Source organism: Leucoraja erinacea, chromosome 8 (assembly GCF_028641065.1).
Source record: "Leucoraja erinacea ecotype New England chromosome 8, Leri_hhj_1, whole genome shotgun sequence".
Lineage (NCBI taxonomy): Eukaryota > Metazoa > Chordata > Chondrichthyes > Rajiformes > Rajidae > Leucoraja > Leucoraja erinaceus.
In genome coordinates this window covers 1,336,648-1,357,340 of record NC_073384.1, presented here as the reverse complement: position 1 = coordinate 1,357,340, position 20,693 = coordinate 1,336,648, and the positions used below count along the sequence as shown (strand labels likewise).

The window sequence follows — 20,693 nt, the reverse complement described above, 5'->3', positions numbered from 1 at the left end:
CTGGGAACTGAGAAAAACTGCACTTGGCTGCTGAGAAATATCTTGTTCACCAGATGGTGGGTGCCAGGAGATAAGGCCGGCCACATAGACATCATTCCTGATGTCAGATTCCTATGCCTCCCTCTTTACACTCGTGGACCCCCTCCTTAACACACTGGTCAACCTGAGGAGCACCTTCAGCAACAGACTGGTTCCACCAAGATGCAGCACAGAACGCCACAGGAGATCCTTCTTCCCTGTGGCTATCAAACTGTACAACTCCTCCCCCTTCTGTCGTGGGGTAGACTGAGACTGACTCCCTCCCGCCCCCCAATGTTTGCACATCCCCCAAGCCTTTCCACTCGTCACTTTAGACGATAGACAATAGGTGCAGTAGTAGGCCATTTGGCCCCTTCGAGCCAGCACCGCCATTCAATGTGATCATGGCTGATCATATTGAATAGCGATGCATGGCTCAAAGGGCCGAATGGCCTACTCCTGCACCTAATTTCTATGTTTCCACTGTGATCATGGCTGATCATCCACAATCAGTACCCCATTCCTGCCTTCTCCCCATATCCCCTGACTCCGCTATCTTTAAGAGCCCTATTTAGCTCTCTCTTGAAAGTATCCAGAGAACCGGCCTCCACCGCCCTCTGAGGCAGAGAATTCCACAGACTCACCACTCTCTGTGTCATCTCATGTTTCTTGTATCTTGTGTTTTATGACTGTTGGCAGATCAATTTTCCTTCTGGGATAAATAAAGTTCTATCGTATCGTGAGATTACATCTATTGGCACGAGCAAGGGGCATGGACATGGCAAGGGTCATTCCAAAGCTGAAGATGACTGATTTTAAGAAGGAACTGTAGATGCTGGAAAATCGAAGGTAGACAAAATTGCTGGAGAAACTCAGTGGGTGCAGCAGCATCTATGGAGCAAAGGAAATAGGATTTCGCTCCATAGATGCTGCTGCGCCTGAAGATGACTGTGAATGTTTTAGATTTGGCAGTTTTGGACGTGGTGTCGAGATGTGAAGGAATGGAGGAGGAATAAACAGTACGTTTTGTGTTCGGGTATCCTTGGAGTGTGTTTATTATATTCTGATCAGGGTGAATATCGCACCGGAGGTCACACAAGATTTAAATAATTGAAACAAAACTGCAGATGCTGGGAATCTAAAAGTAAAACCACACGCATGTGAGTCAAGGTAGCGGAGAAGGTGGGTGAGGTCATGGGTGGGACATGGGAATCTCTGTGAGAGGGTGAAATAATGGATCCATTTACCCCCTTATCTGTACACTGTGGACAGCTTGATTGGAATCATGTTTTTGATTGGATTGCATTGAAGAAGGGTCTCGGCCCGAAACTTCACCCGTTGCTACTCTCCAGAGATGTTGCCTGTTCCCGTCGAGCTACTCCAGTGTTCTGTGTCTATGAAAGGTTTTGAGTTGAGTTTAGTTTATTGTTACGTGTACCGAGGTACAGTGAAAAGCTGCGGAAAGACAATACATGATTACAATCTGCTGACTCCAGCCATAAGGCTTGCAAAGAGCACCATTTAAAGCCACGTGCTGGAGGAATCTCTACCTCGCCACACATGACAATAATAGACTAAACTAAACCATTTTGTTGATGTTGTTAAACTTGTGAAGTTTGGGTGGAGTTGTATACTCTGGTCTATTGATACATACTCAGTTTTTATTGCACTGACAAAGTCCCTGTGATGAACAAGAAACCTGCACAAGTCTGACACAGTATTACAGTGAAGACGGAACTTAAAACAATATTTTGCTATTTTAATAATTTAATTCAAGTCCACCGGAGGTTAAACATGAATTAGCTTGAGATAGCAATAAATTACAAATGATTCTGCCTATGAATTTGAAGAGGTACTGCAGCAAGGTGGCATAAAGTAAAATGACAAAGCATCACTTGATGGGAGCTACCAATTTTGGGACAAATGGCTTGAGAATTCTTGAGTGGAATATGCTCCAGAATGACCAAGAAGTGCTGTTGAAAGTAAAACAGATTACTGTAAAGCTTCATAGTGGCAAACGTAGTTAGTAAACTATGTAAACTACATTGAGGAGTAGTCATATACAAATGTAGTTCAATATAAACGCCAGCTTCTGGAAAATGATGGGAATTATTTAGTCAAATAAATAACCAATTATAATCCTGGAGGAGATTTTGTGAAGGGTTCAATCATTTCAACTTTTGTTACAGGGGTGGGGGGGAATCACTTTAGAACTTGTAATGATGATGGGAACTACAGAATTATCTTTGAATGTACAGAATGTGTTGAGTAAACTGAGGGAAAACACTGAAAGTGGTACTTGTTTGGGCTTATAGAAAGTTGAACGCAGTTTCCAAAACTTTTAACGTGTTTGTGTTCGGCAGGATGCATTTGATGTTCAGATTCTCTCGGTGCTGACGTGCCATTTTATTACTGATAGCAAAGTAATTCTATATCCAATGCTTGAATGTGAAGAATGCTTTAAGTTCTGGATCGTTGAGAGGTTTCCCGTGGATCCCTGCGTAGATCTTCATCAGAAGTTGAGTCTTCAATTTATGGTCAAGAGTGTTAATGTAACCGTCGATAGAGGCTGCAAAACAATGCAAATATTTCAGGAATGGCACTGAAAATGTAAACAGGGACGGATGCAGCGGAATATTCATCGTTTTCTTGCAATTTCTTCTACATTTACGAGGATGTTGCCAGGACTAGAGGGTCTGAGCTTTAGGGAGAGGTTGAGTAAGCTGGGGTAGATACAAAATACTGGAGTAACTCAGCGGGTGAGGCAGCATCTCTGGAGAGAAGGAATGGGTGACGTTTCGGGTCGAGACCCTTCTTCAGACTGATGTCAGTGGAGGGGGCGGGACAAAGATAGAATATAGTTGGAGACAGTAAGAGTAGTGGGAGAACTGGGAAGGGGAAGGGGAAGGAGAGAGAAAGCAAGGGCTATCTGAAGTTAGAGAAGTCAATGTCCATGCCGCTGGGGTGTAAACTACCCAAGCGAAATATGAGGTGCTGTCCCTCCAATTTGTGCTGGGCCTCACTCTGACAATGGAGATGGCCCAGGACAGAAAGGTCAGATTGGGAATGGGAGGGGGAGTTGAAGTGCTGAGCCACTGGGAGATCAGATAGGTTAAGGCGGACTGAGGGGAACTGTACAACAAAACTGGGACTCTATTCCTTCGTTTGGGTCTCTATTCCTTGACGTGCAGGAGGATGAGGGGTGATCTTATAGAGGTGCATAAGATCATGAGTAGAATAGATCGGGTAGATGCACAGAGCAGGTGAATTGATGACCAGAGGACATGGGTTCAAGGTGAAGGGGAAAAGATTTAATAGGAATCTGAGGGATCATTTTTATCACACAAAGGGTGGTGGGTGTATGGAACAAGCTGCCAGATGAGACTGGGACTATTCCAATTTTTAAGAAACAGTTAGATAGATACATGTATAGGACAGGTTTGAAGGGATATGGCCCAAAGCAGGCAGGTGGGACTAGTATAGCTGGGACATGTTAGCCGTTGTGGGCAAGTTGGGCCGAAGGGTCTGTTTCCATGCTGTATCACTCGATGATTCTATTTTAAAGATGGGCATATGTTAAATGGTAATTATTTCTTGTCTGTCGTATGATGTTACCTATTGATCGAGCATACAATGAAAGATGTTCTTCCTTTTGAATATCACAATAATCTTTACATTCATGGTCGCACATTGTGGAAATAGGCCCTTCGGCCCAACTGTGCCTTGCTGACCAAGATGTCCCATCAAAGCTAGTCCCATTTGCCCAGGTATGACCCCAATTCCTCGAAACCTTTCCTGTCCATGTACCTGCCCAAAGGTTTTTTAAATGTTGTTTCTGTACGTGCTTCAACTATTTTTAATTTATGTGTTCTCTTTAAAGATTCACATATTTTACTGAGCGGTTACGTTAAGTTGTTGGTGAGACCACACCAGGAATACTGTGTGCAGTTCTGGTCACCCAGCTATCGGAGGGATGTGGTTACATTGGAAAGGGTTCAAACAAGCTTCACCAGGATGTTACCTGGTCTTGAAGGCTTGGGTTGTAGGGATAGGTTGGGACTTACGTATTTCTATGAAGCGAAGGAGGCTGATGGGTGACTTTATTGAGGAGTATGCAATCATGAGGGGCAAGGGTAAAGTGAATGCCCTGTTGTCTGGCCACTTGCTACACGAACCCTCGGCAGTCGGGGGCAGGGGTAGGGTCACGTGACTGGGCAATGGCGGGAAAGAGTTGTCACGGGGTATAGGGGTGTCCCTGAGTATATAACGAACCCCGGGTCAACCTTCCCTCTCGCTCCTCCTCATCCTCTCGCTTGGCGTGAGTGTCCTGCCACCTCAGCAGGAGCTCAGCTCGAGCCTTGCAGCAGCAACAATGACTAAACCTGCATGTATATCTTGCCTGAATAAAGAAACCGTTTATTCACGACGTTTGGTGCATCTACATTGGTGACCCCGACGTGATTCAAACACGCAGCCTTCTGATGTGCCTCAACAGCCCTGTCTTTTTCCCCAAGGTCAAGGATTCTAAAGCTGGAGTGCATAGGTCAAAGGTGAAAGGGTAGAGGATTTAAGGAGTGTATATTTTTTTCACTACGTATCTTGAATGAGCTGCCAGAAAAAGCTAAAGAAGAAAATTAATTTATGACTTTTATACTAAATTTGGACGATTTATGGATGGGAAGGCTCCAGAGGGCTATTGGGGCAAATGCACAGTATGGGACTAGCACAGTATGGTCGGCATGGACAAGGTGAGCTTAAGGGCCTGTTTTTACCAAATAACTACTCACATTAAAAAAATTGCCAGTTGCTATGTTGCACACAGTTTAGTAATTTTACATGCCAGAGATGATTCATATACGCACCGAGTCCCATTACTTTCCCATAAGCAATCATATTTGAACCCAGACGAGGGTCATCGAATTTTTCACTTTTCATTAAAAGACGGACTATTTCTCCAGTAATGAAAGCGTCATTGTAGGTCTGTTCCTCGATGGGTTTCACTGGAAACTTAGCGTAAATGTCCACAGCTTGCAAAGGGTCGGTTTTCAGGAGAAGATTTGCGAACTCGATGTAAGCATCGTGTACCTGGAAAATCGCAACTCATTTCACTTCCTTTAGCCATGAATTTAGATTTGCGTTAAATGCTTAAACATGCTATCTTAGTCAATTTTATCTCATGCAAAAGTGAACTTAACATTATCAGGTAGTAAACTCTGGAAATTATTAGCTAAGGCAAGGTCACAATGTCTCAGGATCAGACATTGAGTGGCACGGTGGCGCAGCGGTAGAGTTGCTACCTTACGGCCCCAGAGACCCGGGTTCCATCTTGACTATGGGTGCTGTCTCTACGGAGTTTGTACGTACTACCCATGACATGCGTGGGTTTGCTCCGAGATCTTCGGTTTCCTCCCACACTCCCAAGACATAATTGGCTTGGCAAAATTATAAAAATTGTCCCTAGTGTAGGATAGTGTTAGTGTGCGGGGATCACTGGTCAGTGCGGACTCGGTGGGCCGAAGGGCCTGTTTCCACGCTGTATATCAAAACTGATCTAATTGGCAGAAATATTCAAAGTAGCAATGTCAATAGACAATAGGTGCAGGAGTAGGCCATTCGGCCCTTCGAGCCATCACCGTCATTCAATGTGATCATGGCTGATCATCCCCAATCAGTACCCCGTTCCTGCCTTCTCCCCACATCTCCTGACTCCGCTATATTTAAGAGCCCTATCTAGCTCTCTCTTGAAAGTATCCAGAGAACCGGCCTCCACCGCCCTCTGAGGCAGAGAATTCCAGACTCCCAACTCTCTGTGTGTAAAGGTGTTTCCTCGTCTCCGTTCTAAATGGCTTAGCCCTTATTCTTAAACTGTGGCCCCTGGATCTGGACTCCCCCAACATCGCGAACATGATTCCTGCATCTAGCGCAGCGGTTGGCAACCTTGTTTTGCATAGGGGCCAGGAATCATGTCTGTGAGCAAATGGCAGGCCACATCTATCGCCATAGGTAATAATTGGAGGTAATAATAATGCATACTAACTAAATTAGTAATAATACATACAAATAATACAGACGTTAGTAATAAGACATATGAACTAGTGTGACACTTGGTGTTGTTTTCATGTGTTTTTCAATTTGTTTTCTGCAGGTTCCATGTCGCCTGCGAGCCCCAGGACTAATTGTAAAAAAACCCGCCTGTGGGCCGGATGATTACGGGCGGGTTACTGTAGGGCAGTAGGTTGCTGATCCCTGCTCTAGTGTGTCCAAACCATTAGTAATCTTATATGTTTCAATAAAATCCCCTCTCATCCATCTCAATTCTAGAGTGTACAAGCCCAGCCTCTCCATTCCCTCAGCATATGACAGTCCCGCCATCCCGGGAATTAACCTTGTGAACCTAAGTTGCACTCCCTCAATAGCAAGAATGTCCTTCCTCAAATTTAGAGACCAAAATTACACACACAATCCAGATGTGGTCTCACCAGGGCCCCGTACAACTGCAGAAGGACCTCTTTGCTTCTATACTCAACTCCTCTTGTTATGAAGGCCAACATGCCATTCACTTTCTTCACTGCCTGCTGAACCTGCATGCTTACTTTCATTGACTGATGAACAAGGACCCCCAGATCCCGTTGTACTTCCCCTTTTCCCAACCACGCCATTTAGATAGTAATCTGCCTTCCTGTTTTTGCTACCAAAGCGGATAACCTCACATTTATCCACATTAAACTGCATTTGCCAACTCACCCAACCTGTCTAAGTCACCCTGCATTCTCATAGCATCCTCCTCACAGTTCACACTGCCAACCAGCTTTGTGTCATCTGCAAATTTGCTAATGTTAAGTAATTCCTTCATCCAAATCATTGATGTATATTGTAAATAGCTGCGGTCCCAGCACCGAGCCTTGTGGTACCCCACTAGTCACTGCCTGCCATTCTGAAAGGGACCCGTTAATCCCTACTCTTTGTTTCCTGTCTGCTAACTAATTTTCTATTCATGTCAGCACGCTACCCCCAATATCATGTGCCCTAATTTTGCCCACTAATCTCCTATGTGGGACCTTATCAAATGCTTTCTGAAAGTCCAGGTACACTACATCCACTGGCTCTCCCTTGTCCATTTTCCTAGTTACATCCTCAAAAAATTCCAGAAGATTAGTCAAGCATGATTTCCCCTTCGTAAATCCATGCTGACTCGGACCGATCCTGTTACTGCTATCCAAATGTGCCGCTATTTCATCTTTTATAATTGACTCCAGCATCTTCCCCACCACCGATGTCAGGCTAACTGGTCTATAATTCCCTGTTTTCTCTCTCCTGCCTTTGTTAAAAAGTTGGATAGATTAGCTACCCTCCAATCCACAGGAACTGATCCTGAATCTATAGAATATTGGAAAATGATCATCAATGCGTCCACGATTTCTAGAGCCACTTCCTCGAGAACCCTGGGATGCAGACCATCAGGCCCTGGGGATTTATCAGCCTTCAGTCCCATCAGTCTACCCAGCACCATTTCCTGCCTAATGTGGATTTCCTTCAGTTCCTCCGTCACCCCAGATCCTCTGGCCACTAGTTCATCAGGAAGATTGTTTATGTCCTTAGTGAAGACGGATCCAAAGTACCTGTTCAACTCATCTGCCATTTCCTTGTTCCCCATAATACATTCACCTGTTTCAGTTTTCAAGGAATCCACATTAACTAATGTTTTCCTCTTCACATACCTTAAAAACTTTTACTATCCTGCTTTATATTCTTGGCTTGCTTACCTTCGTACCTCATCTTTTCTCCCCCTATTGCCTTTTTAGTTATCTTCTGTTGCTCTTTAAACATTACCCAATCCTCTGGCTTCCCGCTCATCTTTGCTACGTTGTACTATTTTATTTTTATACTGTCCCTGACGTCCCTTGTCAGCCACGGTCACCCCTTACTCCTCATGGAATCTTTCTTCCTCTTTGGAATGAACTGATCCTGCACCTTCTGTATTATTCCCAGAAATACCTGCCCTTGTTGTTCCACTGTCAACCCTGCTAGGGTATCTTTCCAGTCAACTTTGGCCAGCTCCTCCCTCATGGCCCCATAGTCCCCTTTGTTCAACTGTAATACTGACACCTCTGATTTACCTTTCTCACTCTCAAATTGTAGATTCAACCTGACAATAATATGGTCACTACCTCCTAATGGCTCCTTAACCTCAAGTTCCCTTATCAAATCCGGGTCATTATACAATAACTAAATCCAGAATTGCCTCTCGCTGGTAGGCTCCAGTACAAGCTGCTGTAAGAATCCATCATTGAGGCACTCCACAAACTCCCTTTCTTGGAGTCCTGTACCAACCTGATTTTCCCAGTCTATCTGCATGTTGAAATCTCCCATAACAAACGTAGCATTACCTTTACGACATGCCAATTTTAACTCCTGATTCAATTTACACCCCTACTGTTTGGGGGCCTGTAGATTAGTCCCATTAGGGTCTTTTTACCCTTACAATTCCTTAGTTCTATCCATACTGACTCCATATCTCCTGTTTCAATGTCACTCCAGTCCTCAAACAACTTCACTGGCTTCCCATCTCCCACCGGATCACCTACAAAATCCTGATCCTCACCTACAAAGCCCTCCACCATCTGGCCCCCCACATATCTCACTGACCTCCTCTCCCCTACCAACCCTCACGGTCCCTCAGATCCACATCAGCCGGTCTCCTCTCCATCCACAAGTCCAACCTCCGCAGTTTAGGGGACAGAGCCTTCTCCAGGGCAGCTCCCAGGCTCTGGAACTCCCTCCCCCAACTGATCCGCAATTCCGTGTCCCTCACCATCTTCCAGTCCCGCCTCAAGACCCATCTCTTCACCTCTGCCTATCCTTAGCCCCACGTCCCCCTCCCTTTTCATCTGTGCATTAATTGCCTCATACTGTGTTTTGTATTGAATTCTGTCTTTACTTTGTGTATTAGTCATGTCTCTACTATTTATTTCATTCCCCTTACATGTTTTTCCTCTACCTGCTAAATTTTTGTAAGGTGTCCTTGAGACTCTTGAAAGGCGCCCATAAATAAAATTTATTATTATTATTATTATTACCCCTTGCAAGGGACTGGCTTTCATTCCTCACCAACAGAGCTACCCCACACACTCTGCCCACCTGTCTGTCTTTTTGATAGGATGCACACCCTTGAATATTCAGTTCCCAGCCCTGGCCCTCTTGCAGCCATGTCTCTGTAATTGCCACAACATCATACTTGCCAATTTATAACTGAGCCTCAAGCTCGTCCACTTTATTTCTTATACTTCCCGCATTGATATACAACACTTTGACTTTGGTATTCACCTCCCCTCTAACTGCGGTCCCTATTGGCCCTGACCTTACTCTCTTATTCCTTCTCGAACTTTCCTCAATTGACTTCTGAGCTTTAAGGAGAGCAAGAAAACTGTGCTTGTGCTTGTTTAGGGAATCTGGCTTGTGCTGCTTATTGGAACTGGGTGTGTGTGACCGTAAACTTAATATTTGGGAATGTGTAGGAAGGAACTGCAGATGTTGGTTTAAACTGAAGATAGGCACATAAAGCTGGAGTAACTCAGCAGCAGAAGGAATGGGTGACGTTTCATGTAGAGACCTTTCTTCAGACTGATATTGGGAATGTTGGCCAGGGAGAGGATGCTGACGCTGCCCTCCCTACGTGGCCAAAGGATTTGGAAGAATATTCCAAGACATTTTCCAAGGCGTTTCTCGGGTGACATTAACGGCAGCGTTTATGATTCATCAATCCTCCCCCTCCCCCCCATCTCTGCCATTCACTACGTCGAGAGAAATGGGCAGGTTGATTGAATCTAGACACACAGTTTAACTCAATGGGTCACTGTGCCCCCAAGCAGCATGGAATTAATGGGAATCGACACAAAATGCTGGAGTAACTCAGCAGGACAGGCAGCATTTCTGGAGAGGCGTTTCGGGTTGAGACCCTTCATCAGACGGGTATACCTTTGGCCAAACATGATTATTGGACACCTGGAGATTGTGTTATTGATAACATTGAAAATGATGAACTTGTAATACCGCAGGTGCCATTTTAATGACTTCGTTGTAATAGTTTTGAGCTTCGATGGATTTTTCATCTATACGCGTTAAAGCTCGAGCCAGTCCGAGGCGATATGCAAAGGAAACACGGTTTATCCCAGGTGTATCACTCTCTGGTACTCGAGGCTGGTTACTGGCTAGAATTAAAAAAAAGAAAACCTTGTTAATTGTCTGATAATAATTTGAATCAAACATAATGGAATACAAAGGTCATTTACTTTGTTTACGGGGTTGAGACCTTTAAAAATGCTGGAGAAACTCAGCAGGTGAGGCAGCATCTATGGAGGGAAGTACGCCTATTCCTTCTCTCCATGGATGCTGCCTCACCCGCTGAGTTTCTCCAGCATTTTTAAAGGTCTCGTCTACCTTCGATTTTTTCCAGCATCTGCAGTTCTTTCTTAAACATTTATTTTGTTTATGTTTTTCGATGTATCACGGTACACATGACAACAAACCAATATCAATACTTGAAAATGTAAAAGATTTGCAAGTGCGGGAAAACCATCTATATAACCATATAACAATTACAGCACGGAAACAGGCCATCTCAACCCTTCTAGTCCGTGCCGAACACGTATTCTCCCCTAGTCCCATCTACCTGCGCTCAGACCATAACCCTCCATTCCTTTCCCATCCATATAACTATCCAATTTATTTTTAAATGATAAAAATGAACCTGCCTCCACCACCTTCACTGGAAGCTCATTCCACACAGCCATCACTCTCTGAGTAAAGAAGTTCCCCCTCATGTTACCCCTAAACTTCAGTCCCTTAATTCTCAAGTAATGTCCCCTTGTTTGAATCTTCCCTACTCTCAGTGGGAAAAGCTTGTCCACATCAACTCTGTCTATCCCTCTCATCATTTTAAAAACCTCTATCAAGTCCCCCCTTAACCTTCTGCGCTCCAAAGAATAAAGCCCTAACTTGTTCAACCTTTCTCTGTAACTTAGTTGCTGAAACCCCAGGCAACATTCTAGTAAATCTCCTCTGTACTCTCTCTATTTTGTTGACATCCTTCCTATAATTAGGCGACCAAAATTGTCCACCATAATCCAGAATTGGTCTCACCAATGCCTTGTACAATTTTAACATTATATCCCAACTTCTATACTCAATGCTCTGATTTATAAAGGGCAGCACACCAAAAGCTTTCTTTACCACCCTATCTACATGAGATTCCACTTTCAGGGAACTGTGCACAGTTATTCCCAGATCCCTCTGTTCACCTGCATTCTTCAATTCATAGAAACATAGAAATTAGGTGCAAGAGTAGGCCATTCGGCCCTTCGAGCCTGCACCGCCATTCAATATGATCATGGCTGATCATCTAACTCAGTATCCCGTACCTGCCTTCTCTCCATACCCTCTGATCCCCTTAGCCACAAGGGCCACATCTAACTCCCTCTTAAATATAGCCAATGAACTGGCCTCAACTACCCCCTGTGGCAGAGAGTTCCAGAGATTCACCACACTCTCTGTGTGAAAAAAGTTCTTCTCATCTCGGTTTTTAAAGGATTTCCCCCTTATCCTTAAGCTGTGACCCCTTGTCCTGGACTTCCCCAAACATCGTGGGAACAATCTTCCTGCATCTAGCCTGTGGCACCCCTTAAGAATTTTGTAAGTTTCTATAAGATCCCCTCTCAATCTCCTAAATTCTAGAGAGTATAAACCAAGTCTATCCAGTCTTTCTTCATAAGACAGTCCTGACATCCTAGGAATCAGTCTGGTGAACCTTCTCTGCACTCCCTCTATGGCAATAATGTCCTTCCCAGATTTGGAGACCAAAACTGTACGCAATACTCCAGGTGAGGTCTCACCAAGACCCTGTACAACTGCAGTAGAACCTCCCTGCTCCTATACTCAAATCCTTTTACTATGAAAGCCAAAATACCATGCGCTTTATTTACTGCCTGCTGCACCTGCATGCCTACCTTCAATGACTGGTGTACCATGACACCCAGGTCTCGCAGCATCTCCCCCTTTCCCAATCGGCCACCATTTAGATAATAGTCTGCTTTCCCGTTTTTGCCACCAAAATGGATAACCTCACATTTATCCACATTATACTGCATCTGCCAAACATTTGCCCACTCACCCAGCCTATCCAAGTCACCTTGTAGTCTCCTAGCATCCTCCTCACAGCTAACACTGCCCCCCAGCTTAGTGTCATCCGCAAACTTGGAGATATTGCCTTCAATTCCCTCATCCAGATCATTAATATATATTGTAAATAACTGGGGTCCCAGCACTGAGCCTTGCGGTACCCCACTAGTCACTGCCTGCCATTGTCCTAGGGATTCCCTACCTAAACCTGGTAAATTCCCTACCTTTTACCATTTACGTCCTATTTTCTTTATTCCTACCAAGATGTAACACCTCACACTTATTATCATTAAACTCCATCTGCCATCTTTCAGCCCACTCGTCCAACTGGCATAAATCTCTCTGTAGACTTTGAAAAATCTACTTCATTATCCACTCCCCCACCTATCTTAGTGGCATCTGCATATAATTAATCCACTTTACCACACCAATCCAGATCATTTTTATCCATGACAAACAACAGTGGACCTAACACAGATCCCTGTGGAAACCCTTTAGATTCACTGGCACCTTACTTGACAAACAACCATCCACCATCTTCTGGCTCTCCCATTCAGCCACTGTTGAATCCATCTTGCTACTCCACCTTAATACCCAACCATTGAACCTTCTTAACCAACCTTCCGTGAGGAACCTTGTCAAAGGCCTTACTGAAGTCCATATATACAACATCCACTGCTTTACACTCATCAATTTCCCGGGTAACCTCTTCAAAAAATTCAAGAAGATTAGTCAAACATGACCTTCCAGGCACAAATCCATGTTGACTGTTCCTAATCAGACCCTGTTTATCCAGATGCTTATATATATCACATCTTTCCCATAAAACAAACTGTCCCAATTCACTCCTTTTAAATCCTTTCGCATCTCATCAAAGTTAGCCTTTCTCCAATCAAAAATCTCAACCCTAGGTCCAGTTCTGACCCTCTCCATAATTATATTGAAACTAATGGTATTGTGATCACTGGACCCGAACTGTTCCCCAACACATACCTCTGCCACCTGACCCGTCTCATTTCCTAACAGGAGGTCCAGCACTGCCCCTTCTCTAGTAGGTACTTCTATGTATTGCTGCAAAAAACTATCCTGCACACATTTTACAAACTCCAACCCATCCAGCCCATTTACAGAATGTGTTTCCCAGTCTATGTGTGGAAAATTGAAATCTCCCACAATCACTACCTTGTGCTTACTACTAATATCTGCAATCTCCTTACATATTTGCTCTTCCAATTCTCGCTATCCATTTGGCGGTCTATAATATACCCCTATAAGTGTTGCTACCCCTTTCCCATTTCTCAGTTCCACCCAAATAGCCTCCCTAGACGAGCCCTCTAATCTATCCTGCCAAAGCACTGCTGTAATATCTTCCCTGACTAGCAATGCAACACCTCCACCTCTTGCCCCTCCAATTCTATCACACCTGAAGCAACGAAATCCTGGAATATTTAGTTTCCAATCACAGCCCTCCTGCAACCATGTTTCACTGATCGCCACAACATCATACTTCCAGGTGTCAATCCAGGCTCTAAGTTCATCCACCTTTCTTACAATGCTCCTAGCATTAAAATATACACATTTAAGAAACCCACCCTCTCTTATTCTCTGTTTATTGTCTTTTTCTTCTCTCTCCCCTACATTTTGGGTCAGAGTGCTACCATTCTCTGCCTCCTGCCTCACACACTGACTGCTAGCTTTCCCAATTTGAGTCCCTCCCCCCAACCATACTAGTTTAAAGTCTCCCCAGTAGCCTTTGCAAATCTCCCCGCCAGGATATTGGTCCCCCTCGAGTTCAAGTGCAACCCGTCCTTTCTGTACAGGTCGCACCTTCCCCAAAAGAGGTCCCAATGATCCAGAAACTTGAATCCATACCCACTGCACCAGTCCCTCATCCACTCATTTATCCTCCACCTCGCTCCATTCCTACTCTCACTGTCGCGTGGCACAGGCAGTAATCCTGAGATTGTTACCTTTGCAGTCCTTCTCCTTAACTCTCTACCTAACTCCCTAAATTCTTCTTTCAGGACCTCTTCTCTTTTTTTACCTATGTCGTTGGTACCTATATGTACCACAACCTCAGGCTCCTCTCCCTCGCATTTCAGGATTTCTTGGACATGTTCAGACACATCCCTGACCCTGGCACCAGGGAGGCAAACTACCATCCGGGTCTCCTGTCTGCGTCCACAGAATCGCCTATCCGACCCCCTGACTATAGAGTCCCCTATTACAATTGCCCTCCTCTTCTTTTCCTTACCCTTCTGAGCAACAGGACCGGTCTTTGTGCCAGAGGCCCGGCCGCTGTCGCTGCCCCCAGGTAGGCTGTCTCCCCCACCCTTACTCAAGCATGAGTACTTATTTTCAAGGTGTACAGCCACCGGGGTACTCACCAGTCCCTGCCTCTGCCCATTGCCCTTCCTAACTGTGACCCACTTGCCTGCCTCCTGTGGTCTTGGAGCGACCACCTCCCTGTAACTCCTTTCTATGACCTCCTCGCTCTCTCTGAGTAGACAGAGGTCATCGAGTTGCTGCTCCAGGTTCCTAACACGAAAGTGGGTGTGGGATTAACTGAAGAGCTCTTTGAAAGAATCTGCAGAGTTATTATGGGCCAAACAGCCTCCATCATTCTGTTAATGGATCTTAATGATTTCAACTTTACAGTGTCCACAAAAGATTGGAAAGAGTTGTAGATGTAGCCTCATCCGTCACATAGACCAGACTCCCCACCAGTGACTCCGTCTACACTGCACACTGCCTCAGAAAAGCAGCCAACATGATCAAAGCTGACCCACCTCATCATTCATAGTCAGAGTGATACAGTGTGGAAACAGGCCCTTCGGCCCAACTTGCCCACACCGGCCAACATGTCCCAGCTACACCCAGTCCCACCAGCCTGTGTTTTTCCCATATCCCTTCAAACCTGTCCTATCCATATTCCTTCTTCTCTCCGCTCCCGTCCGGCAGAAGGCACAGAAGCTTGAAAGCGGGCACAACCAGACTCAGGAACTGTTTCTTCCCCTCTGTTATCAGGCTTCTGAACGGTCCTTCCATAGGCTAGGGACCTGTCCGATTCTCCTCTACCCCATTGTGGACATTCGGAGCTTGCCACAAACTGGTGCGCTACAATGTTGAGAACTATATTCTGTATCACGGTGCACACGACCACAAACTAATTTAAAAACATTTCATGAGTTTGGGAAAAATAAAGCGTAGGATTAATTAAAGAGCTCTTTGAAAGAATCTGCAGATTTATTACGAGCCAAACAGCCTCCTTCTGCACTGCATCATTCTGTTAATGGATTGTAATGATCCTAACTCTACAGCATTCAAATCCTTTGAGAGACAAATTGAAAATCTCCTCATCTAATGAAGGCAATTTGAAAATTAAACACAAGTGCCAGTTATTGATCGCAACTGCAATCAGCAGTGAACACATCACATTTATCAGGCTGTTCGGAACTGGGCCAAATTCCATAAAGTCTGTCAGATAATACGAAAGTAAAACACACAAAGTGCTGGGGTAACTTAACGGGTCAGGCAGCATCTCTGGAGAACATGGATAGGTGATGTTTCAGGTGGGTCCTTCCTGAAACGTCGCCTGTCTGTGCTCTCCAGGGATGCTGGCTGACCTGCTGAGTTACTCCAGCACTTTGTGCCTTTTTGTTTTACAAACCAGCATCTGCAGTTCTTTGTGTCTGAAGTAAAAGGCGCTCGTTACAATATTCCAACGACTAAGCGATAAATGCAAGGCATTTCTGTGACAAATTCCTTTGCTTCTTACAAGTGGCAGCAGTCTGGTCTGATGCTTTAGCAGCAGTAGATGATGCAGGAGAAGTCTTGGCCGCTGCACGCCCCCTGTTGGTAAATTAAAAACATTCATCAGTGCCCGTTATATAAAACGCCACTCCAGATTAAAACAAACCCAAGAGGGGTCTTGACCCGGAACGTCACCTATTCCTTCTCTCCACAAATGCTGCCTGTCCTGCTGAGTTGCTCCAGCTTTTTGTGCCTATCTTCGGTTTAAACTAGCAACTCAGTTCCTTCCTACACACCTCTTCAAAGTCATCTTGTAGAGACCTAGCCCACAGCTAACAATGACCTGTTTCCTTTATCATCTTTACATATTAGCATATCTTTCATTCATTTGTTCTATATCACCGTCTATATCTCTCGTTTCCCATTCCCCTGTCTCAGCCTGAGGAAGGGTCCCAGGAATGAGCAGGTTGACCTATGATGAGCGTTTGTCGGCACTGGGCCTGTACTCGCTGGAGTTTAGAAAAATGAGGGGGGACCTCATTGAAACTTACAGAATAGTGAAAGGCGTGGATACAGTGGATGTGGAGAGGATGTTTCCACTAGTGGGAGAGTCTAAACTAGTGGTCATAGCCTCAGAATTAAAGGGCGTTCTTTTAGGAAGGAGATGAGATTTTCTTTAGTCAGAGGGTGAATCTGTGGGATTCTTTGCCAGACCGTATGACCCAAAACGTCTCCAATTCCTTTTCTCCAGAGATGCTGCCTGACACGCCGAGTTACTCCAGCATTTTGTGTCTATCTTCGGTTTAAACCAGTATCTGCTATCCCTTCCAACACACCTCTTCGTCCTTATATAGTTTCTAGTTTCTGGCACAATCTTGCCATATACCTTAGTAGGGAATTCATATAATAATATAATTAATATAGCATAATCGGCATGAACCCATGAAAGGCATAATCCGAATGAACCGTAAGCAGGTGTGTGAGGATGTTTAGTTTAGTTTATTGTCACGTGTACTGAGGTACAGTGAAAAGCTTTTGTTGTGTGCTAACTAGTCAGCAGAAAGACAATACATGATTACAATCGAGCCGTTTACAGTGTACAGATACATGATAGGGATAGCGTTTAGTGCGAGATAAAGCTAGGTGAGCGATAAAGGATGGTCAGAGGGTCACCAAGGAGGTAGATAGTAATTCAGCACTGCTCTTTGGTTGTGTCAATGCTGAACTACTATCTACCTCTTTGGAGACTCTTGGACTGTCCTTGATTGCACTTTGCGTTATTCCCTTATCATGTGTTTGTACATTGGAAATGGCTCGATTGTAATCATGTTTATGTCGCCTGGGTTGGGCACCTGGGATACTTTCAAGAGAGAGCTAGATAGGGCTCTTAAAAATAGCGGAGTCAGGGGATATGGGGAGAAGGCAAGAACGGGGTACTGATTGTGGATGATCAGTCATGATCACATTGAATGGCTCGATTGACCTATTGTTTATTGTCTATTAACCCGGTGGGCCGAAGGGCCTGTTTGCGGGCTGTGTCTCTAAACTAAACTGAACTAACATGATTGCTCAACAGTTAGGGCAGCATCTGTGGGAAAAGTAACAGGGTTAATGTTTCAGATCATTGACCTTTTATCACGACATCAAAGGAGATGGATTTAAAGTCTTCTCCACTTCCATCCAAGCACTAATCCTCAGGATTTTGTATGCTTTATGATTTTGGCATTACAGTCAAAAATATTCAGACTATAAAAAATTAAATTCACCATCAACTTTATAAAAATCTTTAAGAACAAAATTATCGGAAGCACCGTAAATACATTAAAAAAAAACAAATTCTAAAAACATCTATATAATTAAAGGTGTCATCTTGACCGGGGATTTTTCCCATTGATGAAAAATAAAAAAGCTATGAGTGTTTAAAAAACCTTGAGATCCTCTTGCCTGTCAATCACCGCGATGAAGGTAATGCCGCTTCCGAGGGGGGGGGGGGGGGGGGGGCTGGACTATAAAACCCCGGATGCCTGGACGTAACTCAATCACTCTGCAAGATCGCGAGGGAGAGGCCACGACTCTCATTCTAAGCTGCGAATCAACTGAACTGTGGGTCTGCAATGTATGGCAATAAATTATTTGTTAGCCCTTAATGACAATGCCATGAGTCGTTTGGCCTGCTGCCCTGCCTGTGCTTGAAACTGCAATGCTTTATTAGGTCCGACTGTGTTTGGAAGGAATAAATGCTTTATTAGGTCCGACTGTGTTTGGTTCAAAAGTCCCGCTCATTTCGCGACTTCCGCTTAGTGAATGTGAGTGTATATATGTGTGTGTGTTGTGTGTATGTGTGTGTATGTAGTGTGTGTGTATGTGTGTGAGTGTATGTGTGTGTGTGTGAGTGAGTGTGTGTGTATGATGTGTGTGAGTGTATGTGTGTGTGTGGAGTGGTGGAGGGTGTGTGTGTGTGTGTGTGTGTGTGTGTGTGTGTGTCTGCGTGTGTGTTAGGCAGAGGCTTGTGAATCTGTGAAGTTATTTGCCACAGAAGGCTGTGGAGGCTAAATCAATGGATATATTTGAGGCAGAGATAGAGTCTTGATTAGTACAGGTGTCAGGGGTCATGGGGAGAAGGCAGGAGAATGGAGTTAGGTGGGAGAGATAGATCAGCCATGATTAAAAGGCGAAGTAGACGATGGGCCAAATGGTCCAATTCTGCTCCTATCATTTATGATCTTATGAACTTGGCACACATGTCTATAAGCTAAACTAAACGCCTTGGGGACAGGAGTATTAGCCTCCACAATTACACCGACAGCTCCCGATATCTGCGACTGCAAACATATATATTGAGCAGATACCATAGAATTTATAAGAAACTCTTCCATAATCCAGTTTAGCTGCCCAACATTGCTGTCTCAGCATAGCTGCTGACAAAATTCTGCTTGTATCTATAATCGTAATTATTTCCATCAAATCACTTCCGCCCGCAGATGGAATCTGACCAGTTTTGATTTGTTACTGTTCTCAAAAGTGCTGCCGTTTGCGAGGGCATTATTCCAATGCCTGCATTGCCTTAGTTTCCAGTGAACATCTTGGCTAACTTCCCTCGTTCTACTCTCCGGAAGCACAAAGTCAACCCAACCTTAATGCCCAGCCCTTACCTTTCACTCTGCTCACCCATGCCCAGTGTCCACTGGGTCTACAGAGGCTGCCAGTAAAAGCTAAGGACAGCGTGGCTTTCCAGTCTCTCTAACACCTTGTCTCTGTAATCGTACAAGGCCCTACTAAAGTCCAGGAGAGCTGCACTTGTCTAACATTAGCCTCCATCATCTTATCACTCCACGCTCAGCAGCTGGGCCTGAACTCTTGAAATTCTTTCCCTTACGTCCTCTCGATTCTCCTACTTGGGTACAGGACTGTGCATTCACCCTGTCTATTCCCTTCATGATTTATACACCTCTATAAGATCAGCCCTCAGTCTCCTGCCCTCAATAAAGAAATAAAGGGGGCAACTTTTAAATCTCTCCCTGCACGGGAGACCCGACCTTTTCTTGTCGGGTCTCCGTTGTCGTTGGGGCTGCAATGAGGTGCGGCCTCCAACAAAAGAAGACCGGGGACTCTGGTGCCGACGACTCACCGTCACCGTCGTGGAGCTGGCCGAGTCCGGAGCGGGTGGAGCGGTGGTGGAGGGCTGCTGCTGCTGCGGCCCGACCTCCAGAGATTAGGAGGCTGCTACTGCGGGTCTGCGGACGGCGGCACCGGGAGCCCGCTTTTCAGGGCTCCTGCAACGGCGACTTCTCCCGCCCGAGTTGCGGGGTCGAAGAGCTCCTGGAGCGGGGCCTAACATCAGCGCCCCGCGCGGCTTGGAATGGCCGCGGGACTCTGCGAGCGCACGCCGGGGGCTCTAACACCAAGACCCGGTGTGCGACCTCGCACCACCCGGCGTGGCTTTAATGGCCGCGGGACAATCGCCATCGCCAGCCGGGGGCTTTGACTTTGACTCTGACATCGGGGGGGGGGGGGGGGGGGGGGGGGGGGGGGGGAGAGTGCAGTGGATAGATAAGTTTTTTTTGGCCTTCCATCACAGCAATGTGATGGATGTTTATGTAAAATGTAAATTATGTTGTGTCTGGGGTCTATTTGTTTGTAATGTATGGCTGCAGAAACGGCATTTCGTTTGGACCTCAAGGGGTCCAAATGACAATTAAATTGACTATTGACTATTGACAAAGCTTTTAGAAACATAGAAACATAGAAATTAGGTGCAGGAGTAGGCCATTCGGCCCTTCGAGCCTGCACCGCCATTCAATATGATCATGGCTGATCATCCAACTCAGTATCCCGCACCTGCCTTCTCTCCATACCCCCTGATCCCCTTAGCCACAAGGGCCACATCTAACTCCCTCTTAAATATAGCCAATGAACTGGCCTCAACTGTGGCAGAGAGTTCCAGAGATTCACCACTCTCTGTGTGAAAAACGTTCTTCTCATCTCGGTTTTAAAGGATTTCCCCCTTATCCTTAAGCTGTGACCCCTTGTCCTGGACTTCCCCAACATCGGGAACAATCTTCCTGCATCTAGCCTGTCAAACCCCTTAAGAATTTTGTAAGTTTCTATAAGATCCCCTCTCAATCTCCTAAATTCTAGAGAGTATAAACCAAGTCTATCCAGTCTTTCTTCATAAGACAGTCCCGACATCCCAGGAATCAGTCTGGTGAACCGTCTCTGCACTCCCTCTATGGCAATAATGTCCTTCC

General features: G+C 45.2%; 1 protein-coding gene across 1 annotated transcript in view; it reads right to left on the bottom strand.

The window, feature by feature from the left end:
• Positions 1 to 1,562: 1,562 nt before the first annotated feature.
• The window catches only part of LOC129699236 (uncharacterized), an 89,333-nt gene continuing 70,202 nt past the window's right edge, over positions 1,563 to 20,693 (bottom strand). The window contains exons 17-20 of the mRNA XM_055638852.1: positions 15,971 to 16,044; positions 10,069 to 10,226; positions 4,881 to 5,103; positions 1,563 to 2,587 (exon numbers count right to left, since the gene is read on the bottom strand). Coding sequence (XP_055494827.1) covers positions 2,448 to 2,587; positions 4,881 to 5,103; positions 10,069 to 10,226; positions 15,971 to 16,044 — 595 coding nt within the window. The 3' untranslated portion in view covers positions 1,563 to 2,447. The remainder of the gene's footprint in view (positions 2,588 to 4,880; positions 5,104 to 10,068; positions 10,227 to 15,970; positions 16,045 to 20,693) is intronic.